We start from the raw sequence: 24,784 nt of genomic DNA, 5'->3' as shown, positions 1-24,784 counted from the left end.
TCTACTTTCTGCTTTATGTATTTTGATTAAGGGTTAGAAATGTCTTCTAGTTTTATCAAAAAAGTTTTTTATTTCCTTGTTATTTTGGGATGTTTTTCAAGAGAAGGGGGTAAAAGGCCTTTATCCCATCCACTTGAATTGTCTTAGATATTTCTAAATTATCTTATAATTTATCAGAGTTTATAAAGACTTAGCTTTTTTTCCTTTTACATTGACGTAGAATTAATGGGTTAGTCATTTAACTAATCAAAGTCAATATTTCTATATTTATTTTGAAATTCAATTGTCTTAATCTGAGTCTTTGTGGAATAATAATTTAATCTAGTTTATGCTATTAATGATGAAATCTTTGGTTTCTGAAGATTAAATGACAACTTTTTCCCAAAAGAAAATGAGCAAGTTTTAAACTTGACTACAGAATCAGACAGTTGTTTTTCCTTAAATGACAAACCTTATTAAACATACTGGCTTTGATTAAAAATATTTCCTCTGGTAGTATATATTTCTGTATTTAGATCACTTTTTACAAACATGGAATGCATGTTAGAAAAGACTAAGTCAGGCAGACATTTCATGAGATCAAAAATAAGCAATTTGGTAATTTAGTGAAAACTTAGTGTCCAAACCGTGGGGGTGGAAAATTAATTTTCTTTCTACCCTTCTAAGTTCTGTATGGACTATATAATCAAATTAACATGAGACTAACAGGAGAAAAATAGTCAAATTTATTATATATGTATATATGGGGGTTCCATAAGAATATGAGACCAGAAAATAGATGAGGCATTTAAGGCTTATGCCATCTTTAGCTAAAGAGGGTTGTTTGTAGTTTGGGACATCAAAGGGGAGGAAGACAATTCACAGGGGGATGGAAAGCAAACGGTAAATGTTTGCTGGGCCTTCTTTAACCATGGGATACAGAGAGCACTTTGATCAGATGGGCCTTGCTAGGTTCCTCTCCATCACACGTAGTTTAAACTATAGTTATGCTAACAGCTTCCTTCCTAGAGCAGGCCCTCTATAAATTTTTAGTCAGAGGAAAAGTCAAAGGTTTTAACTATCTTTCTTTAAAATAACCAGTATCCCCAAAAGGCATATTTTAGGGTGGCAAACTCTGCTTCCCCTCAATACTGAGCATGTCAGTATATTTTAGGAAATGTTCATATTGACCAGGTATTAAGGTGGCTAAATATAAGAATTTTGGTTTTTTAGTTTTGCTAATGGAGAAATGTTCTGTAGATTTCTGGAAGACAGTTGAAACTAGAAGAGAAAGCTTAGACCACACCACTCCAAGTTATGCAAATTACTCAGAGGAGCAAATGAATTCTTTAAGTTTTACTTACACTGATAGAGAAGCATACTGTGCCCCCCTTAAGGCAGGATCTGGTTGGTATAGATCTTAATTTGGATTTTGTAAGGATAGTAACAAGGAGAAAATTCTGAGATGTCCTCCATTAAATTAAAGCAGGCCAGAGGGTGGAAGGAAGAGAGAAGGGTTAATCAGTTAACAACTGCTGGGCCAGCTCACAAGACAGCCCACATTCCTGTTTGTCTGTTGGAATCTTGGATTAACTTCTAGGTGGCTATTTCCACAATTATCTAAAAGAGTATACAGGCGCCATGGAACCCAGGAGCCTCTGTTGCTTAAACTTTCTAATCTGTTGCCCACAGCCAGTCCAGCAGGCGAGTATCTACTTCTTTCTTGCAGACCCAGTGCCCTGCCAGAGCCCACACCTTTATCTATGGACAACGTAAATGCTTTCAAAACAGCTTACATCTTTCTCCCCGCCTTACTTGGTGTATAAAAACAACTCCAGGATGTCACTGCTGCTGGTGGTTTAGACTTAGTGCCCCAGGATCTGGTCTTTATCTTGCTAGCAATGGCCTAATAAACCCTTTCTTTTAAACAGACTTTGAACAATAGGAATGTGCCAATAAAGGCATACTGCCTTTGTAGCCAGCCAAAGTTTGTTTGGGGATTTTGAGTTAGTTTTGTGAACTGTTTTAGACAAGTTTATAACATTAAAAATTTGTCTTTCATTATATGCACCTTTTAATTTTATATATATCTTTTTAAGCTCACTGAAAACCGAGGCTAATTTGGAAGTTTTGAAGTCAATACCTAGTGAAAAATTAATGATTGAGACTGGTAAGTTTGTTTTTGAACTCTTTCATATTAAACCATCCCAAAAAAGAGAGAAAAATGAATATTTTAAAACATTCAACCTTAACAGTTATACTTTTCAGAAAACCTTTGGAGGTTCTCAATTGATGGAAAAATATTTATGCAAGTGATTTTTTTTCCATTTAGAAGTTTGACAAAGCCTAAGCACTTAACAGTGGATGTCAGTAACTAAGAAGGTTGTAGTTTTGACTAGTTTATTAAACAAGGAGTCTTATCTAAGCATTTTACCTCAAAAACTATTCAGAATTTTTTTTAGACAGTATCTTTTTGTAATGGCTTAATTCTACAATACTTTTAAAATAAAGTGCAGAAATGTAAATCAAACTAGTTTAGTCTAAGAATTTTCAAAATTAATCTGTTGTCTCAAAACCAGGTTAAAAGCTAAAATTTTTATCGATATCTGGAACTCGGTCTTCTTATATACATGGACTTTTTTAGTAAAGTCAAGACAGCCATTCTAGGGGAAAAAAACATTGATTTCATTGGGGAGTAGTGAAAACTAAATGAGTTCATTAAAAGTACTCTGCTTATGAAATGTGTAAATTATTATTTTTAATTAAGAAAATGGGTTAGTGAATAAACCCAGTACTTGGAGCCACTGTTTCACATTCAGTAGAAGCAATATATAGGTTTGTTTACCCTTAAATGTTTTCATGTTACAACTGTATTTCTTTTAGCCTTAGGTCTTTGGCATGTCATATACCAATGTTAGAAAAAGTGGGTCTTATAAAACATTTAAGAATTTGTACATTTTTTTTTTGTTTTGTTTTTTTTTTAGCTGTTTTTTGTTTTTTTTTTTGCTGTTTTTTGCTGTGTCTTGTGTTTTATTTTTTCGGTTTTATAATTAGTCAGATAATGTTCATTAAAAAGTTAAATTTCTTAAGAGACTTCTCTTTTTGCTAACTCCAGATGCCCCTTGGTGTGGAGTCAAAAGTACACATGCTGGTTCAAAATTTATAAAAACTTCATTTCCTACCAAAAAGAAGTGGGAAAATGGGCACTGTTTAAAAGACAGAAATGAACCCTGCCATATAATGTAAGTATTTTGTTTTCATGGCCTTCAGAAACATTAAAAGCAACCACCAAATGCCACTTACAAAATGAACTCACGACAAGTAAAGGTGTGTAAAGTCCAGATCAGATGCCACCATTTTAATGCAGCGATTTAAGAGGAATTTGCACCTGCTTTGCTGTTTCAGCTGTTTTCATAACCTCTGTACCAAAACTGCATGGCAGTAGTGAGAACGTATAGGTTTTGGTCATTTGTCATTGTAGAAGAGGGAGAAGATCTTAAAGCTTTTAATCACCCTTGTCTGGTGTAAGTTCCGTTCTCATGCAGCCTTCCTGCCGATGGTTATAAAAATGCAGTCTTAGTAGACCTTTTAAATAATAAATCTGCATTTTTAAATGATTTGACAACCTGAATAAACCTAAGAAATAATACATTTCTTGAAGCCTCTGAACCAAAAGGATGTTAGAGAGGATTTCCTTTCCAACCAAAAAAAAGGGGGGTGGAGGGACAGAACTTTAATACATTTCCTTAAAAAAAAATCAGAATTTTTTCATTATAACGTATAGCTCATGTGAAAAGAGGGATTCTGGTATCCATCTGTCAGGGAGCTGGAGAGCATATTATAACTTTAAGGAAGTCTGTTACATCATTTTAATGGGGACATCTAATTTCTTATGTTTGCACACAAGCACATAATTTAAATCTAGACTATATAATACAAGCAATTGAACATATTTATCACATTCATAAAAATGTTGAATTATTTTTAGGTTGTAATAATTCTTTCCATATGCACCTTTTTTTTTTTTTTTAGTAGTTAACAGGTAGAAGTATTCAGTAAGCCAGATCTAAATTCAGCAGAAAAGTGAATTATTCTATAAAAACAATAAAGATTCTGTTCCTTTGTTAACATGCTAGTGTTGGCAAAGACTTTTAAACCCAGTGTTTTAAAACCCACAGAGTGAGGAATATATATAAATTCTGCTTAGTAAGGAATCACTTTGTCATTTTGATGAAATGTAGGTACTTGCAACTTTAGTCAGGAGGCAGTTATTTCTGAATAATTCTTTGGAGATGTAAGAGGACTTCAGAGACAAACTTATTTTTTAGCAGCCTGCCTAGAGGAAGTAATTGCCAACAGTGTATCCAAGTCAGTTTTCTATCCTGCCTTTTAAGTATAGCTGTTGACTTTATCTACACATTTGCAAGGCAAAATTTTAAGATGTTTATAAATGCACAGTTAAGAACTGAAACTTTTGAAAAGCTTGATTCCCAGCTGCCATCATGAATAGGTAGTTCTGAATAGGTAGAGCTTGAGAAGATCAGCATTTGCAAGCCGAAAATTTTAAACATTTCAAAAATGCACAGGCCTCTAGTCTAATTTAATTACTAATTAGAAAGTTTAAATTCCTGCTTACATTTTTATCAAACTCCCATGTATTAACAGTTATATGTTTTACTTCTAGAGAGATCTTTCCTTCTAGATTTATAAATTCCTTGAAACACATTTTGGAGCTGAGGCTACACATAAGAATCAAGACAGACAGTTGCTGTCCTCATCCATCATACATGACTGGTACATTGTATCAGGCACTTTGGATAAGGCATTAAACGAGTCAGAGGAGGATCCCTGCCCTCTGGATAAACAAGCAGATAAAAAGTGTAATAATCCCAGATGGTAGTGCTGTTCTAAGAGGTGTGAATATGTGACTGGAACCACAGACATAGCAACTGCCTGCCTTGAGGGGAAATAAGAGAACTAAGGTGACATTTCAACTGTTTACAAACTGGGATTCATGCCAGACTAAGACAAACACCTTTTAAAGCAAAGGCAGACTGCAGAAGGGCTTGGCTGCTTCAGGGGAACAGTGACTTTAGTGTGGCAGAAAGTAGGATGCATGAGGAAGTGATATGTCCGGGGAGGCAGAGTGAGGTCTGATTGTGAGGGCCTCTGTGTGCCAACCTTAGTAGTTCAGACCTCATCAGAACCCAAAGGATTTTAAAAGCAGGGAAGTAGCAGTTCTTTTTTTTTTTTTTTGTAAACCTGTAAACAGGCATCAGATCAGTGTGGAGAAAGGAGTGGAAGGGAGATGGGTAGCAGAAATCACGTTGATTTTGCACAGTATTATGCATGTAAGTTCCAGTTCCAAGTGCTTAATAGAAAATCCTGTAGTTTACAAAGAAAATTGGATCTTCAGTGTCAATTTAAGTGTTAACAGATTTGCTTTTAGCATATCTTGACTCTCAGATAACAGAAATTTAGTATATAGATTAAGGCTTTTGTGTTAACTTTTGTAGAATAGAAAAGTTCCAGTTAATCTTTAACCTTCATCCTTAATTCCTTTAGGTGTTTATATTTTAAAAACTGTAAAGGAAACAAAAAGCTTAAGACAGAGACTATTTAAATGTTTGACTTTAAAACTTTCTAATTCATGTATAAAAATATTCTATAATATTGCTAGAAAACACTGATAATTATATCATTCTAGGCAGAGAAACTGAAAGATTGACACCTGGGGCTATTCTCTCTTGCAGGGAAAAAGAGAGCCCCTCCCCCATAACATACATTGTTCCAAGGCAACACCTTTTTCAACTTCCTTTGCTGTCAGCGTGTTAGTTATCATGCATTGCAACTCCTTGCCATCCTTTATCACTAGTTCTCTAAGCAGTGGCTTTCAAATTTTGCTAACCCCATAGTGTATCCTACATTGTGTAGTATCAGACATACATATAAAAATAAACATGAAACTCTACTTTCCGAAGTGCAGTGTACTTTTTAAAATTTTTTAAAAGCTCATCGTGACCCATTAATGAATATGTGATGACCCACTTTGAAAGGACTCTCGCTTTACACTGTGTTAGTTCCCTAATTGTGATACACATAATATAGGCTGGTTTTATCATTTATTTGAAATTGGTTCTTGGCTCTAGTTATCTGCAGAACTACTCCCAGAAATCTGTCTCTAATTACTCTATTAAATATCCTAGCAGTTAAAACTGTTCTGTTGATATTGCTGAAAATTTTAATATCTGTTTAAACTTACTAAAGGTGCTAATACAGTATCTTCCTTTATGTGGAAAAAGGTAAAATATCTTTAAAACAGAATATGTACTTGGAAATTTAACCATCTATTTTTGTTTTGTTTTAGTCAAATACTGGAGATAATGTCAGCAGTAAGAGATGAGGATCCTCTGGAATTAGCCAATACGCTATATAACAACACCATTAAAATATTTTTTCCTGACATGTAATTGGTATGTTTTCCACTTTCCACCATGTATGTAAAATTTCATGGTAAAACAATGTTTCAATAAAGGAGTTCTCTGGAAGTTACCTAAGAGGTATTATATATGACTATATACCATCCCCCTCATTTTTATCCGTAAAGACAGATCAGGATTTTTTAATGTCACTTAATGTTTTAGCTTAGAACAATTGAAATCTCTCATCTTTTCAAAAGTCCAAAAGGACAATTTTATGTCAATGATGCAAAGACAGAATGGCTAACATACTGATTTTTACATCAAAATTCTGGTTTTTACCAGATTTTAGTTGATATAAGCCTATTTCTCACCTCACACAATCTCTGAAACATAACCCAGCTCAACTATAATGTTACTCTCAATTTTCAAAATATCTCAATCACTTCTGGCAGCCTACTTTTTCCTTAGTTTATAAAAAACTCCACATATAGCCTTTTCCCTCTGGTCCAAATTATTTCCTTATTAACTGTGGTTTTTCTCTGATCTGCACTTTCATTCTCCCACCCATTTAAAGAAACACTAGGGTCCAGAGTTAGATGCATTATATTCTTTGAGGAATCTTTGGCACAGTTGACGCACCGTATTATTACATTAAAAAGCTATTTGTTCAAATTTTGTCATAAAAACGTGAAAACATTTTATTCTATGTACAATAATGTACACAAATTTAAATAGGTCAGCAAAGAGACCAGAAGTAATTAAAGAGGTATATTTACAGTAGCACATCACAGTAAACGGAAAACCATTCACCGATTCAACATTGATACTGTTTTTGTGCTTGGTTACACACTGAAGTGAAGCATATTACTCCATTTTGGATGAACTGAATTTTAAACAAATACCTCAATGATTAGTAAATGCTATTTTAATCAGTGTCATCATTAATAAATTCTTCAGCTGCTGTGCCTGTGTGCTGAATCACTCCATTTCTTTCTCTTTGAACGTCATCATCACAATCTGTACTGTCATCCTCATTCAATTCCCTGTCAGATTCAGCAGCAGCCTCCCTTATAGCTTCCTCTGGATTTTCATTGGGTGCAATAAATCCATTGTTGTTAGATATATTTGAATTATCCTTGATGTCATCTTCGATGTATACTTTTTGATGGCACATTGGGCAGGTATCTTGAATATACAGCCATTTCCGAAGGCAAAGTGCGTGGAAATAATGATTACATGGTGTGATGCGAGCTGATGTTGTAAACTCATGATAGCAGATTGCACAGACATCATCTATTTCTTGTAAGCGGCTCCCTTTTATTTCAGGAAGTGAATTAATTTTCTTAACAGCAGTCCTACGATTCATGAATGTCTTCCAACCATTTTTTGCTTGTAAGTAGATGTTAAAATATGCGTGTAGACACATCATACAAGCCCGAATTTTGCTTCCTGACTCAAACATCATGGTATAAGCCCCATTTCCAAACATTACTACTCCAAATATAAATTCAATAATATTGCCTGTTGAACGAACATAGTAGACATAATCATCAAGCTTTTCCCAGAGGACATTATAGTAGCCATCAATCATGAATAACGTATAAACAGTGAGAGAAACAATTACTTTTAAGCAGAGTTCCACACAAAAGGCTGTAACCGCAAACAACCATGTGTTTAGTGCATAGTGATGCCAAAGAACATAACTGAGTAAAACAGGAAGAATAAACAGGCAAGCAGAGACAAAGAGCACGGGAAAATGTCTGCGAAAAGATGACACATGAGAGGCACTGAGAGACATTAATACAGGGTCTGTCATTCCATGGATGAAATGCAGGACTGCAGTTAATAAAAGGCACATGTTTCTACTTAAGCGAATAAGTCTCTCTTCTGGTCTTAGCCCACTCAAACCAGTCTGAAGAGCCAAAATAAAAAACAAAACAGGTGCTACAAAGCCAAGCCGCCTGTCATCTTCTTCAGTTGATCCAATAAAGGCCAATATTCCAAGGCCCAAATAATGGGCTACTGAGGAAATTACAGCACTCATGCCCAGTACAGTTAGTGTAGAATCACATCCACTAATTATAAGATTGCAAATGAGGTCCCAGAAATCATCCCAAGAAATAAAGAAGGAATCGGTTTCATTTGCCATCCTTAAAATGTACACTAACACTGTAGCCTGAGCTGTGATCCTTGTTAGCCAAAAGACTCTCAGTATATCTGGGAAACGAATCCTCTTCCATGTGTCTTCCATTAATAACTGTAATCCATAAATTCGATACATGTGCCTCACTAAAAGATAAACATATCGTGTAGAATAATAAAACCACTTAAATTTTACTGCCAAGACAAGCACTGTGTTTAATGCGAGAATCAGGGAAGAAGTAAAAACTAAAGTCTCTCGTATGTGTAATGGTAGCTCTGTGATTAAGCCTATTATGGGAACCAAGAGATCCAAAATTATTAATTGTGAATAGATGGAATGAATCTGGAGTAGTGTAATGTATCCAATTCCAAACGTGAGCTGTAGAACAATGAGTGCCATCCACAGTGAGGGTCCTTTCTGAGGAAGCAGCTCAATTCCAAAAGCTGATGTGTTGTAGGCACCATAGAAGTCAATGTGCAAAGAAGCATAGTAGTTTACCAACACTGAAGTTGCAGCTAACAGAAAGGCTGAGCTGTACATGTAAAACTTGAAAAGTGATCGCTGTGACAATATCAGAACAATACTGGATATAAATATACCTGGAAGAAAAAAAAACAGGTTATTTGTATGAAACATTTTAAAGACTGTTCTTCCACTAATAGTTATAGTCTTCCTTTAGGAAATACGAACATTTTCAATATTATGAACATTAAGGCTCAATTCATTTAGGCATAAAGGCCAAGAAAGGTTTTGTAAAGTCAGACCAAACAGTTTTTAAAATCCTATCCCTTATTTTCTAATTTCCAAAGTAATTCAAGTAGTACTATATACTTAGGCACTAGATTACCTTGAAGATGAGTTTGTAGTTAAACATTTTAACAGTTTTAAAAATCTTTAAAGAATATATCCTTCATAAGTTCATAATCGTTAAAAGAAGTAGAATTAAAAATAACCAAAATGGAAAACATTTGTTCCTATTAATCTTAGAATTTTTTCCCTTAAAAGTGTTTGTTCTTCAGGGAATCAAGTTTAAGTTTTATACTTACACCTACTTCCTCTTTTCCCCCAAACTGGTGAACTCCTACTCTTATTTGTCCTGCTTCTTAAATTTAAGCATTCTCTCCTGGGTCCAAATTTAATGTTTTTCTTTCTTTACATACTTCCTTGCAAATTTCAGAAATGTCCTCCAAGTTCTCTATTTTCTATACCTTTCTGAATCTTTTTCTTCAAATAGTCAATCTTCTTTATTCAAATTACATAAGTAACATTCGGAAAACCAAAACATTTTAAAAATGGTAATAAATCCTCCCACTCCTCATTCCATATGTAACCTCTGTATAGTCAGTCTGAGATGTATCCAGCACCATCTTTCTTTGTGCTTGGACTAATTTTTTAAGTGAGATACACAATCAACATTATCCAAGGTTTCAACAATGGAAATGACATCTAAATATTTGCCTCGTTCCACTTCTACATTACTACCGGCAACACTCAAAACTTCACTTGTCTCAAATGGCTCTGCTTTTCCTTGCGATTTCCAACTTCAGTTAAAGGAACCATTAATATCCTCTTAATGGTACCTTCCTGCCCCACACTCTCAAGGTTGACAGTTGCCAAATTCTACTAAGCGATTATCTCCCTTTTCTCAGTGATACTAACCAACCTATTAGTTTGTCCCTAAAAACTCATTTTCTCCATATCCATTACAAGCCATCTTCATTTCTCCTCTCAAAATACTGTAGGGGCTCTGAAATTACTATCAACTAAAACCTACATTCCTTGTCTAGCATTCAAGGATCCAATTTGCTTTAAAGTAACATCTCTCTCAACACACCCACCAAAGCTCCAAACTTCTTTCCCAAACACATCCCTTCTCTGCCATAATCGCAGCTGTACTTATAATATTCTATGCTCTGGCATGATGGCCCCACCAACTTCCCAAATTCCTGACTGTTCAAATCCTTTCCATCTTATGGATCCACTTTTATGACAGTGACTGTTTCTTCAGCATACCTACAGAACTTGATGAAACGCCTAATACTCATATACTACCTGACATGGTAGTTTTTAGTTACCTGAGTAGGTATCATCTACCCTTTTATATGTGTCCTTGATAGCAAGCAAGGATCCTGCCTTGTATATCTATGGATTCCAAAATATTTTGTAGAAAATAAATACAAGTAGAACTGATTGAGGAACTAATGTTTCTGTTCAGTTCTGGATTGTGTTTTTAAAGGCAATCACAAAATGCAGCCCACTTGGAAATTGAAACTTATGAAGGGGTTAAGACAAAGCTGAAAAACCAGAGCTTGGAATACAGAAAAAATGACAAACTCCAAATTACACATCCATCTATCTGCCTTACGTTAGCATGTAATAAGACGTAGCATATTATAGTAGAGGCATTTCATAATCCATTGCATATCAAAGTAAGGGCGAGTTCCTCTATATAACTTTGCCCATGAACTTAAAATTTATCCTGTGCCAATGCATCAGGTCATTTGTAATCACCTAGAAGATACATAAACCTCTGCATAAGAACCACCTGATTGATTCCCAGGGCAAGTGGGCCACTAATAATCTCTCAAAAAGCTGACGGCTAAGTACTGACCCTTTCAATAGAAAATGGACAATTTTTGAGGATTAGAAACCTTTTCCATGGAAGGTAACAGGAAATGGAATTAACTCAGGTACTACATGCCATATGTAATTGCACTTTCTCTATATAGAAAAACAAGTCAGTATTTTTCCTAAGTCATAACAATCTAAAATGAGTCAAAAATAAAACCAAAATAACTTTTATTTTATGCCACTTAAAAGGGATTGTAAGTTACTTCTGTCAACTTGCTATTCACAAAGTGGTAAATTAATCTTTACTTGTAAATATTCATGAACTTTGCTGTAATTTATAACTAGACCTTTTTCTAACAGATTTTGTCCCTGAAGTTCATTTTTACACACAAATACAGGAATGATTTGGGTTTTAGAGTATATCTGAAGAAAAAGTGCCATTTTGCTTTATGCAAACATACCAAAGGAAGAAAGGGGAAGAGGATGACAGACAAATGTAGTGAGACTATAATCACAAAGTTCAGATGTGTCCTAGCAAGTAACAATCTGCCACTACTTTCTAGATTAAAATTATATCCCTAAAATGTTAGAATTTTAAGAATAGTACAAAATTGTTTAATTCCTACCCAAAGTTTCCATGATGTGCAAGGGGTTAAAATTTTCTTTTATACTCCTGTTCCTGTGTATGAACAATATAGGAAGAAGAAGGTCTCATTTCACAGAAAAAAAAAGGCAATTCTCAAAAACAAGTCTCTCAACATTCCCTCTCATGGCCTTTAGGGAATGTTGCCAATAATATCAAACTTCAGATATAAAACTTTTGATATTTATCTTGTAGGCCTAAGGAAAATCAGCCCAGGGATAGAGTTCCTCATTAGCATTTAAGGGTGACCTGCATAAGAAATCAAGGCTATATAAAATGCTGCTTTATAACGAAAAATCACCTTGGGACACTGGAGAATAGAATTAACTAAAATCACAACTCAGGATCAAATTCTCCAGAGCCTAGTGCTTCACTAAAGGTCTCAAAGTAAGAAAAGAGGTAGGTATCAAAATCAATTTAGGAGTTTTGAAGCTATATTTGATGAACTCAACTCATGAAAGAGTTCAGGGCCTTCACAATTTGAATTACCAGAAATAAGCAAACAAAACAAGCAAGCCAAAAAGAAACCATCACACATGTTACACAACAGTGTTTTAACTCTTTTATGCGGAAAGTCCATTCATATACCCTTAACCTTTCCAGAAACTTAGGACTGAAAATTAGAAGTAAGACACAACATTTATTAACTCTCCAATTACCTTAAATACTTACTTTAAATTACTTTAAAAATTACTTCAAATTATAAACTAAAGCAAGCTGTGGAAAAACATTTCAATGCCTGACAGAATAAAGATGGAACCCAGAAATAAATGTCATGATTACCTTATTCCCAAGGGAGCCCTAACCAATGAAATGCAAGCCAAAGTAAATAAAATATCATGAAATATTTATCTGTAGGTGTACTTGATAAACTATAGCATAAAGAAAATGTTTGTGTCAAACTCTCATTTTAGGTTAAAAAGAGGGTATTTTAAGTTTTTAGTAAGATAAAGCTAAAATTTTGCCTTTAGATTAACATTTTAAATGAGGATGTTTTTATTTTTAAAAAAATAAGTGAACATGATTTTTTAAAAGTCAAACCCTATAGGTATTAAATGAGGAATAAACCACATTTTACATAAACAAACACATCCATAAACACAAACACTTCTTTGTTTTTTTACTCAAAGGGTATCTTAAGTTAATAGTGGGATCTCTTGTTTTTTACCTTTTAAAAAATGTGCATTTCTGACTACTTATCAAAGAGGGCATTTTCTGGTTTACTGGCCATTCGTGTTTCTCTCTCTGAACAGCCAGTTTAGTTTTGCCTATTGATAAAATTGTTTTTCCTTAATGAATCAGACATTTAAAAAAATATTCTGACTACAAATTCTTTGTCAGTTACCTATAATGCAAACATCTTCTCCAGGTGTTGTGGCTGGTCTTTTCACTTTTTCAATGCCGCCTTTTGATTAACAGAGGATTTTAATTTTAATATTGTTGAATTTATTAATCTTTATTTTATATATTTACTTTTATATATTTTTAAAGAGTTTTCCCTAAGGTTAAAACATTTAAAAAACAAAACAAAACAAAACATGTCCTATAGTTTCCTTCTAAAAATTTTAAAGTTCTGCTTTTCACATTTAGGTATTAATCCACTTAGAACTGTTTATATAGTGATGTGAGGTAGCGATCCAGTATAATTTTTTCCATATGGATAACTAAATGGCCATTAATTGAATAGTCTGTATTTACCTCAATGTACTTCAATTCTACCTCTGAATCAAGTTTCTGTATATACATGGGTGGTTTATTTCTGGGCTTTCTATTCTGTGCTATTAGTCTATTTGTATATCTCAGTGGTTTTCAACCACGATCCTATTCCTCCTCTCCTGCAAGGAGTCATCTGGTAATATCTAGAGACATTTTTGGCAGTCTCAACTTGGGGTACAGGGGTGCTACTGGTATCTAATGGGTAGAGGACAGGGATGCTGCTAAAAATCCTACAATTCACATAACAGCCACACTTCCTCCCTAACAAAGAATTATCCTGTCTACAATGTCAATACTGTCACTGTGAGAATCTTTAGTCTGTCCCTATGCAGTCATAATTACTGCTGCTTCACTTTGCTTTTTTTTACATCACAAGTTTTCTGAGTTCTTTCTATAGCACCAAAAATAACTATCTCTTTTCAACAACTCTCTTGTATGGCTAAACCTAGTACACTGAACGGATTCCTTTTCAATACACACTTAGATTAACAATTTGTTGTTTTATTACAGCCTTGCCCATATCTTTGTACAATTATATCATCAAGTCAAATTCTTAGAAATGGAATTGTAAGTCAACAGGAATATGATGAATTTCAGTTGACAGCACTAGGTGGCTTTACATACAAGTGACAGCTTACCAAAACTGTAAAATTTTATGCATTTCCCCATAGCTTTGCCAACTAGTTTATATTCAGATTTTGAACTCTTCAGCAATCTGACAAGTGAAATTTTCTTCTGACTGTATTTGTTTAATTACATATGAGGCTGAGTAATTTTTCTTTTGTTTATTGACCATGTGCGTTGCATTTATTGTTAACTACTTCTCCTGGGCCCATTTTTCTCTGGGTATAAGGAGTATGAGTTTTTCTTACTAACAGTAAAACTTAAAAGGACTTCAATCTCATACGATGCAAATATTTTCCCCTCAGTGTGTCATTTTTAAGAAATGTTTTTCACATTTTGTCATAAAGAAGTTTTTCATTTATCAAAATCTCCCTGTAATTTCTGGATTTTCTTTTATGTATAGAAAGGCCTTTCCACTTCAATGAATTATATGAGTAATATTACTAAACTCCTTTGCCTGTGTTTTCTGCCTTGGATATAGATTTGCTAATTCAGCATTATACTGCACTGGGTTGCATTTCATTTAGCATTTAACACCTCCTAAGAATAGCTTAATATTCTTAAATATTCAATACAGTGTGATATGATTTTATTTGGATATCCAAAATGAGATGCTTTATTTTCTGACCTGCTGAAATTCTAATATTAGTTTGATAACAAATGAAAGTACAGTGTAGTACTTTACTGTAGGAGAGGAGTAAATTCTTCAAATGCTACATATAAAATTGGTAATGCTTTTACCTAGAAAATAAATTTCCATTTTTACAATTTCATTTTAAAGAAAAAGATGAAAGTGACAAATTTTGAGATTTATATACAGTAGAATATGAGAGGTCTATAATTATAAGAAAAAATAACCAGGCAGAACAATTAATTTCAATTACCCTTTAGTATCTTTTACATATAAATCTGTCACTTTAAATAACAACATAAAATACCTCATTAAATGGGCCTCGAATACTTAAGTTTTTGTTTTTATTCGGAGTGAATTTTTTAGTACCAAAACCAATTTTTAAGAAATTTTATTACAAATGTTAAAAAATAGCATAAACATCTGCATAATGTGAGAAGCAGTCAGGTGATAGATTTGGGAAATATTTTCTATTTCTTATAAAATTTGACACAGAGAATATTCTGAGATCCAAGATTTTCAAATAAATAGCACCAACATTTCGCTGATGCCTTCAAAAGACCAAAATATATTTAACACAGTATGTCTTAAGTATTAAAAACAACATTTTAAGCTATCAATCTTACTAAAAGCTAACCATTAAATAGCTCTTACTAGGTCCCCGGTACCTGTTCTAAGAGCTTACATCCTATGTCATTTATTGTCCTTAACATCCTCTGAAAGAGATAAGTACTATTATTTTCCATCTTAAAAAAAAGGTACAACTAAGTAAAGGGAGGCACAGGACAGTTAAACAACTTTCTGAGGTCTCATTCTTCTTTAATTTGCAAATACAAACTTCTAAGACTTAGTATAAAAACAAGCAGTATGTATAGAGTACAAGGACAATTGTACTTTGTTCAATGTTCTTAAACCACAAATGATTTAATTACAGAAAATATTCCTTTTCCTTAAAGCTCCCTAGCCTGAAGCTCAACTTGAGAGCACTGCATTAAAGCACCTGGTCCCAAAGGGGTTCTCAGAGGCTCTGCAGTTGCCTGCCATAGAACTTTCAAGGCAGCCACCACACTATTTGAGGAACGAACATGTGAATCCTCTCAAACACAGCTCCATTTTTTTTTTTCTCCTCCACCATGGACTTTTCTCAAAGCTGAAGTAGGAAGAGCCCTTCTCGTATCCTCAAGTCCATGTTACATGTGGTTATTGAGTCCCCAAAGCAGCACTTGGTTATTCCAAATCTGATAGAGCATCCTAGAAGTATGTTACTTTCGGCTCTCTCTTTTTTGGGGGAGGTGGTGGTGGCCGCAGCAGTCTGTCAGGCTCAGCTGGGACCACCTTTCTATACACTGAGATAAGTAACTGCCTGTTAATTTATGATCATGATGAGTGACTTCTAACTGGCAGGATAAAATGGTTTTCCAACAGGTTCCCATTCGCATTAATTTCGTTTTAACATTAACCTCAACCATGACTATCGATTAAACAAAATGTTAAGCTTGAAACATTAAAGCTAGCTAGTGCTTTTTAAAATTGAAGTATAATTGACATAACATTATATTGGTTTCAGGTGTACAACATATAACATTAGTTTCAGGTGTTTAATATTTATATACATTACAAAATCACACAGCTCTATTTTTGCCACAAATAATGAGGGCATTACACTTTCGCAGTGGTTAAGTAGGAATGGCAGGGGCTAAGTAGCTGGTGGGTAACTGAAAAATCTAGTGCTGAAGAACAGCATGTTCACATCTTTTAGTTTTAAGATCTAACTTATGATCATTACTACTATACGATTCTGTATCTGGACTGCAGCTGTACTGAGGAAAGTGAACCACCACTGACGTTAGAAGATTTTTAAACCTAGGCCTGGCAACCACTTACTTGCTACATATCAAAAGTAAAACACAACCTGTGTGACCCGTTTCCTCATCTGTAAAACTAGAATACCACCACCCACCTCTGAGGGATGTTTGAAGGTTAGAGTTTAGTTTAGATAATACCCCAAGAAATTGCTTTGCGTAAGCAAAGTACCAAATAAATGTAAAACACTGCTATTTACTGCTAACAAAACACTACCACTCTTTTAGTAGGAATAAAAAGCAATAAATAGATGGCTCATAATTCAGAAAGACTTGATAAGGATCTCGCCCTCAGCCAGCCCTCAGCAACACTTAAAATTAAAAAGCACTAACCTACTAAAAACTGATCACAAGAATTACCTCATCAATGAAATTTGCCAAGTTTCAATTACTTAAAAATAATTATTTTATGCATAAATGCATCTCACTCTGGTGATGCAAGTGAAGATGGGGAGAGAAAACTAAGATGTTTTTCAACACTCCATTCATGTGCAACAAACATGGATTTTCAGAAGTCTCTCTTGGAAAAGTCTCATCAGTTTTTAGCCACGTTTTTATAACCATTTTCGATAACTTTATTCATGGAAATTTTTAGGACTTGTTATTTGTATCGTCTTCAGGAGGATTTATGGTAATGGTTTCAAGGTCTGACATTCGAAACCCCGTCTCTTTTGTTTGGATGTCATTTACCGCAGACACTTCACCGTCATGTGGACCCCGCGAATACAAAAGTGACAACATAGGAGTACTCAGCATTTCGGAAAGCACAAGTCCAAGGTCACACGCGGCGAGATAGGGGCAATCAGAACTGCTGTTTTTGAAGACTGTCGCATGGGACACGGTAAGCCAGCACTCGTTTCCGGAGAAAAAGCAGGCAAAGAGCCGCATGCTTCTCCGCGCCGTCAGTCAGGCAGCCCCCCGCCCCCTCCCCCCCAAAAAACCGGGGAGCTGACTCGCTGGGAGCAGCGCTCCACGGTCAAGTCTGACACAAGTGTCACCTCCTCCCCGGGACTCCTAGCCCGCAAAGGCAGGTCTCCATTCGTATTAATTCTGGTAGTCCCTTTACCCATGACTATCAGAATTAAACAAAATATGTTAAGCATGAAACGTGAAAGCTTGCTTATGCTTCGTACGGCGGCCGCTCCATAACGCCCCCGGGGGACGAAGCTGGTACACACACACGAGGCACGGCCCCCCATTCCCGGCGAACGTCCCGGCCCGGAGAGCCGTCGCGGACGCAGCTGCCCGGCCCCCTTACCAAGCAGTCGGAGGAAGATCTGGAGCGCGATGCAGAACCGGCTCTGGCTGGAATCGTAGTAGGAGTTGAAGATGGCGTCGATGATGTAGAGGCAGGGCACCCGGAGCGCCACTTCGAGCGCCGCCCAGACCTGCTGAGGGGCCATCCGCACCTGCTGCTGCGGGGGCCCCACGGCCGCCATGAGCCGCTGCCACACCGGGGCTGGGCGGGCCGGGCAGGCCGCGCGGGGCAGGGCCCGCGGCGTCCAGGGGCGGGGGTGACGCGGGCGACTCCGCCCCGCCCTCCTCTCCTGTCTCTCTCGGCCGCCCCGCCGCCCGCTCGCGTCTCTCGAGCTGGAGCAGGCGGCGGCGGCGGCGGCGGCGGCGGCTGAGGTAGCCGCGGCGGCTCCCGGGAGACCTGTGGGTGTCGGTGTTTCCGGCCGGCTACGGTCTGGCTCCTCCTCCCTCCACCGCCTTCCCCGCCCGCGGAGCCACCATCTTGACCTCGCCCGCCCGCCTGCCTCAGCCGTTGCTGCTGTTGCGAGGCCGAAAGGCGGCGCTCGAGGTCACGCGAGACCCGGAGCCTGCGCCGCTGCGCGTCATAATCTGGCGCTAGGGACGCTCCCCATTCTGTCACCACGCACGCCGTAGCAAACGTCTCCAAACGTTGCCATGGTTTCTGCCCACCGACGCGACCCACGCCGCCTTCGCGGCTCTGGCGCCACCCGGTGGTGCGGGCGCTCTGCGGCAGCCGCGTCCCCCCGCCTCAGGGCGGCCGTCACCCGCGGCGGCGGGGGCTCAGTGAGGGGCTCCCTGCGTCCGCGGCGAGAATTATTAGCAGTTTTATTAGGCCCCTTAAACGTCCCATAAACATGGTTCAGAGCGGCTTGGGAGAGGAGAGCCAAAGGGCGCCGGCCGCCAGACCTGCCCCACCGCGCCGGAGGCCGGGTCTGCACGCGGCCAGCATTCCGGGGAAAAGGGCTTGGAGGCCGCCTGGGGTCCTGCTGGGGGCGTCGCCGCGTGCGCTTTGTAGAGCGGCCGCCGTTCGCGGCACTGGCCTGGGTGTGGTGGGCGCTACCCAGCAAGACACCTCTTTCATCCGTCTGCACATCACCCTGACTACCTCTTCCCAAATTGGACACAACTGAGGAGACTCATCGGCCTCATTTTACTGATACCGAGGGCCACTGTGACTTAGGGCAAGAACCTGCTCCGTCTTTTTGAGTTCTAGTCTTTGAGTACATCCGGGAAGTCCCTTCTTTCCTCCCCGACAGGAGGCCATCCGTACTATTTTTAAGTTTTTGAGGGGATCAGAATATGCCACCCCAAAATATTTCACTTTGACATAAGATTATTTTGAGCTGAAGAGTATTGAGAGAAGCAAAAAAACCAAAACAAAATTGTTTCCAACCGCCCCCACAAACAGGACATAAATTTCCTTTTGTAAAGATGGCTCCCTCTCCCTTATAAGAGCACAACTCTTAGACTCTCAATCACCCACAAACCTTACTAAACTAATTCTTATCTTCCACTAGTTTCCCCCATATACTTACCTTCCCAGTTTGCCACCAAAAGCCTAAACCCCTTTTCCTTTGTCATTTCTCTGCAAATGTGTTGTTCTTTGTTAAAATGCTGTGTAAGTCCCAAGCTGTAACCACCCTTTTGAGTTATTCGCCAATGACTTTATCCCAGGCATTTGTGCACCTCAGGAGTTAATAAACCGTTTTTCTCTTGTTAATCTCTCTTTTGTCAGTGTAATTACCAGGGCCCCAGCCACAGGGAACTAGGATGGTAAAAGAAAAAATTTTTCCCCTCCCCAACACTTTCTTGCCCATCCATGTAATACATTATTCTGGCCATCTTTATCTTTCTCTTCCTTCACCAGCAGATGACAATGTAAATTGGGTCAGAGTCTGCACTGTAGACCCAGCCATCTCAGATTAAGGGAGATAAAGTAGGAGGCAAGAAGCTGGCTCATTGGGCTCCAGTCTGTTTACTTCTGGTGAGTTAATTTTCCCAAACTGCACATCTAGGGAATAACCTTATGGTTCTGACAAAATTTCCAAGGGAAAGCCAACTTGGTAAAACGAGAGGACTATGAAGGCTTATATAGAAACGTCAGAGAAGTAATTTAGCTACCCAACCCACCTGTTATTCTGCTCTAATTGCTATCTATTTATTTACCATTTATTTTTATTTATTTATTTATTCATTCATTCATTCATTCATTCATTCATTCATTCATTTGGCAAGGCAACCCTTGGTTGACCTCACAGATTGCCAGGACCTTGTCAGCTTACGATTCCTTATTTTTTATTTTTTACACCTACAGCACCTGGTCTTCCTAGGTGGTCTCCCATCCGAGTACTAACCAGGCCCGACCCTGCTTAGTTTCCGAAATCAGACAGGATTGGGCTTGTTCAGGGTGGCCTGGCTGTAGACTCTAATTGCAATTTGAAGCAAAAAGAGAGGCTATTATGGAGAAAGGGGTCCACAAGGACTAATCTAAAACAAGAAAGAGGTAGAAGAGACAGAAGGTGAGTACCGTCATTATGATCGTACAAAATGAAAATCAAAATAGTTCATAGGCTTTCCTCTAATTTATTTTAAAAGTTAAATGTGGTAAATATTAAATAAAAAGCATTTTAAAATGAAAAAATACTTCAGTTCTCATTAATGTTTTAAGTTTCCAATCTTAGTATCATGCACAAATTTTAGTAGTATAAGACTTTCTAATTAAAACTAAATTCCATGTTAGGCCAACAGCTTTCAAGAGTGCTGGAACAGTCATTCATATCTTACATAAGACTTTAAGTCTCTTTAAATTCTCTAGGTCTTACTTTCCCCATCTGTAAAATGAAGGTTTGAATAAAATCCTGGCAAGTACTTTAAAATACTATCTTAAAACTAAATTTATATTAATGTGGTAGTTTTTAGATTGCTTAGAAATTTTTAAGATAAAAGATTAGCTTTCAAAGAAAAACAATCTGGTCATTCCGCTTTCATTAAATCATTTTCTCATTTTCAAACACCTTTGAGTAGCTCTGAAAAGCCTTTAGATGTAGGATGTGTAGTTTGAATTTTCTGTCAAAATTTGCATCAGCCAAGTCTTTGTTCCAAGCAACAGAAACTGATTCTGGACTATCTTCATTATTCCTCAAGGTTTCAAGTTCCAAGAGTAACTGTGCAATTGGTCAAGCTTATTGGACCCTAGCTGTACCAGAGGGCAGGTGCAAGCAGTTTCTTCAATGGGAGGACGCAGAAAGAAACAAGCACTTAGAATTACCCACCCTACCCCAGCCCTCCCCACCAAAGTATTATGTATTTAATTCAAGTGGAATATGGGGATGCTGGTAGAAAGGGTAGGGACTGATAGCCCAAGAAAGGATAAATACATACCATAACTTTATGTCAGACCTCAGGAATTGCTTTAAAAAAAAAAAAATAGTCTCTGATCCTGAATTACTTTATAGTTTTTCTCATCTCATTAAATTTCAGATATTACCATCAAAATTCAACTATTTGAATTTTCTGGTTTTGTGAATACCATATGAACAGGAATAGTCTGTTGTTTAGTTAACAAAGGAAACAGCAGAGAATATAGTAGCACTTGGAGTCAATGTTGAGTTTATACTGACTAGTATTCATTCATTCATCCATTCATTCATCCAAGAGACATGTACTAAGCACTGTATGCTTGGCAGTATGCTTACCCACTTCTGCCTCTTACTAGTTCTCTGTCTCTAGACAAAGTACTTAAACTCTCTAATCTTCAGTATCTTCATTGGGGAAAAAGAAAAGCATATTGCCAGATACGATACGAAATATATAACATGCATTCTCCAATTTAATACTCACCAAACTTGTCCAAGGACACAGACAATAATAGTGGCATATTTTTCTGATTGCAGAGCCTAAGACTCAATTCTCTGCAAGTAATCTTCCTGCTTGTTACACAAATTAAAACAATATATTTTAAGTCCTTAGAATGGTATGCAGTAAACACATTTTAAAAGACATACTCACTGGAACATTTATGATATTACACGACACTTAGTGATGACTCCATTTATGGCTCAGGAGTACTATGAAGATATTGTTTATTAGTTTGGATTATTATAATCATTCAGTAGTACTTAATTTATAATGGAATACAAATAGATGATAGGTTCAAATATGTTAAAAATCTAGGGTGATAGTCAATATTCTGAGGGCTGAGATACTGCTCAAAGCAAGAGTATAAGTAACAGCAAGTTAAAAACATCTGTCAAGGCAGGGACCCCAGAGGAGGCTGATATAGTAGTATCCCACTCACCTTACATGGGATCCTGCAGTCCCAGCTTCTGATAATCACTTCTCATTTCATAGCAACACCCAACCGAGTAGAATAAAAGCTTCAAAACTAAAGATTCAGTGTTGTAAAGATGTCAATTTTACCCGATAGGTTCATTGTAATCCCAATAAAAAAAAAAACCTCAGCAAGTTCTTTTTCCCCCAAAAAATGCTGATTTTAAATTCGTAAGAAAATGCAAAAGGTCAAGAGTAACTAATGCATTATAAACTAATATTGAATGTCAACTCTAATTGAAAAATAAAAATGAAAAAAAAGAATATATATAATGCCATCTTAAAGAACAAAGCTGAAAGTCAAAAGACGTATCAGTTATCAGGACTTATTCTAAATCTGCAATAATTTAGACAAGATGGTACTGGAGCATCAATAGAAAAACTCACCCATAGAACAGCAAACAAAGTCTGGAAACAGCTCCACGCGTATATGGTCACTTGGTTTATGTAAAAGTGACACTACAGTGAGGCAGGAAAAGGATAATTAAAAACCAGCAAAATAATGGGACCCTATGGATACTGCCTAACAAAGGACAGTGTATCACTTAAGGGGGAAATACATTAGAGGCATTCTCCCTGAAGCTAACAATAATTTAACATTGCATCAGAGATGGGATTTAGGAATGGGGCAAATTAAACTGCCATGAAGTTTCCCTTTTAAATCCAGATTAGGCTGCTTTTCTGGAATTAATGCTCCTCAGACTGGTGTAAGCCTTTACTTTCTAGACTTCTGAAAAAGTTGATTTTGACAGTTTTTGCCACTGTTCTCATTATTTTCATTGAGGAGTCAGTTTTTGGAGGTCCATATCCTGCATTTTTTGGAAGTTGTGCATTTTACTCCTGATATTGGGTAGTGGATACATTGAGGGTGAAATATTTTTCTTCTTGCCCTTGTGTTACAATAACCCTACTTCCTCCTGATGATCAGATTCAATTACCCCAACCAGGATGGTAACTCTTTCCTGCCTGATAGTCTCTTAGCACTAGGAGACCTCAATAGGTTAAAGTTCAAAGGGTCTATTACTGTGTCACCTGATGAAAGAGTTCCCCTGTTTGGAACCAGCCCTCTACATTCAACGAAGTTGTGGGATGGGAAACATAAACTCCCCACATGGGGCAGTGGGATACTGTATTAATTTCCCATTGCTGCTATAACAAAGTGCCACCAACAGTGGTTTAAAACAACACAAATTTATTCTCTTATAGTTATGGAGGTCAGAAGTCTAAAATCGAAATCAAGGTGTCAACAAGGCTGTGTTCCTCCTGAAGGCTTCAAGGGAGAATCCAATTCCCCACCCTTTTCAGTTTCTAGAGGCTGCCTACATTCCTTGGCTTGTGGCCCCTTCCTTAAGTCACTCCGCCCTCCTGTTTCAGTTATCACATCTCCTACTACTTGCTCCACATCCTCCTTATTAAGGGCCTCTGAAATTATATTGGGCTCAAATATTATATTCCAGGATAGTATCCCATCTCAAGATCCTAATCACACCTACAAAGTCCCTTTTTACTATTTAAGATAATATTGTCACAGGTTCTGAGTATTATGATGTGAACATATTTGGGAACCACTAGAGTGGGAATTCTATTTCTATCCATTCATTCCCAGACATACATTTTCTCTCTATGGGACTTGGCACTATTTAATGGATGTTGATTTAGAGTATGTTGTGTCTTGATGGCATCCTGCCTTAAGGAGGTATTATCTCCAAGCTTTTGCTCTAGTTTCAAAAGGGTTTCCATCGTTCCATCGCACTGGCATTTTCTAGGTTGTATGGTATGTGACAGGACCAGTGAATCCCATGGTCATGTGCCTACTGAAACACCTCCTTTGCTGTAAAGTAGGTCCCTAGGTCAAAAGCAGTATTTTGTAGGATATATTAATGGATAAAACACTTGTAAACCCTTGGATAGTAGTGCTAGTCAACATCTTGTGGGCAGGAAAGGCAAGCTCATACCTGGAGACGGGAAGATTCTAGTCAAGGTGAATGACTGTCCTTTTGGAAGGAGTCCCATGTAATCAACTTGCTACCAAGCAGCTTCCTGGTTTCCTTGAGGGTTGTGTCAAGGGCTCAGTGCTGAACATTAGGGAGTAGCTACTTGGTGAGTGGAAGCCATACTGTTGGCCTCTTGCTAACCTGCATCCCTGCAATATGACTACTTTGTTCATGAGACCATAATGCCATTTCTGGGGTAGCCAATGATTACAGTTACTGAAGTTCGCTGGCCAAGTTTTTTGTTTACTTGGTTGTTGAGCGCCTCTTCTAGGGCAGATTATCTCTGGTAGGCATTGTTATACAATACAAAGTTCTTTACTCATGTGCCCAATCCCATAGATTTTTCCACTGCTTCTACTCCAGGCTTGCTTGTCCCTGATCCCCCAATCTTTCCCATTCCAGGTCCCAGTTCAACTAGCCAACCTATTTGCTATTTGCCATGAAAGTATATTCTTACTTCAGGCCACTTCTCTTTCCATACCATGTGTATAACCAGGAATATTGCCCCAAATTCAGCTTTTGGGGAGAATTCCCCTCACTGCTGTTTTTAAGACCCCCTTCTAAGTAGAGTTATAGAGCAGCAGGAGTCTATTTTTGTTTTGAACCTATATTCCAT

At 37.4% G+C, this 24,784-nt stretch overlaps 3 protein-coding genes and 1 pseudogene across 15 annotated transcripts in view; 1 reads left to right on the top strand and 3 right to left on the bottom strand.

Annotated features, from left to right (window-relative positions):
- Window positions 1–6,531, top strand: part of TATDN1 (TatD DNase domain containing 1) — a 28,860-nt gene extending 22,329 nt beyond the window's left edge. For all 13 annotated transcript variants that reach the window (XR_002780483.1, XM_011360800.2, XM_011360792.2 and 10 more), the window contains 3 exons: window positions 2,079–2,149; window positions 3,095–3,221; window positions 6,347–6,531. Coding sequence is in view for 12 of the 13 variants with exons in the window: in XM_011360800.2 (XP_011359102.1) it covers window positions 2,079–2,149; window positions 3,095–3,221; window positions 6,347–6,449 (301 nt within the window). In the remaining variant the exon portion in view is untranslated. The remainder of the gene's footprint in view (window positions 1–2,078; window positions 2,150–3,094; window positions 3,222–6,346) is intronic.
- Window positions 6,532–6,988: 457 nt separating this feature from the next.
- RNF139 (ring finger protein 139) lies at window positions 6,989–18,381 on the bottom strand. The gene is made up of 2 exons (XM_011360789.2): window positions 17,850–18,381; window positions 6,989–9,143 (listed from the first exon to the last, which is right to left on the bottom strand). The coding sequence occupies exons 1-2, from the start codon at window positions 18,028–18,030 to the stop codon at window positions 7,327–7,329; spliced, it is 1,998 nt and encodes a 665-aa protein (XP_011359091.1). The 5' UTR covers window positions 18,031–18,381; the 3' UTR covers window positions 6,989–7,326.
- TRMT12 (tRNA methyltransferase 12 homolog) overlaps window positions 8,925–24,784 on the bottom strand; it is a 21,654-nt gene continuing 5,794 nt past the window's right edge. The window contains exon 2 of the mRNA XM_011360790.2: window positions 8,925–9,143. The gene's annotated coding sequence lies outside the window, so the exon portion shown is untranslated. The remainder of the gene's footprint in view (window positions 9,144–24,784) is intronic.
- LOC111740215 lies at window positions 20,151–20,269 on the bottom strand (annotated as a pseudogene).

The sequence above is a fragment of the Pteropus vampyrus genome, unplaced genomic scaffold, assembly GCF_000151845.1.
Source record: "Pteropus vampyrus isolate Shadow unplaced genomic scaffold, Pvam_2.0 Scaffold59, whole genome shotgun sequence".
NCBI classification, from domain to species: Eukaryota; Metazoa; Chordata; class Mammalia; order Chiroptera; family Pteropodidae; genus Pteropus; species Pteropus vampyrus.
Note: the sequence above shows the minus strand (reverse complement) of the source record. Positions and strands in the feature narration are given on the sequence as shown.

What these genes read in the sequence shown, in the direction of transcription:
- RNF139 (XM_011360789.2), bottom strand. Translation starts at nt 18,030, where the DNA reads ATGGCGGCCGTGGGGCCCCCGCAGCAGCAGGTGCGGATGGCCCCTCAG. An exon ending in GATCTTCCTCCGACTGCTTG is followed by an intron (nt 9,144 to 17,849) that starts GTAAGGGGGCCG and finishes TTTTTCTTCCAG; the next exon opens with GTATATTTATATCCAGTATT.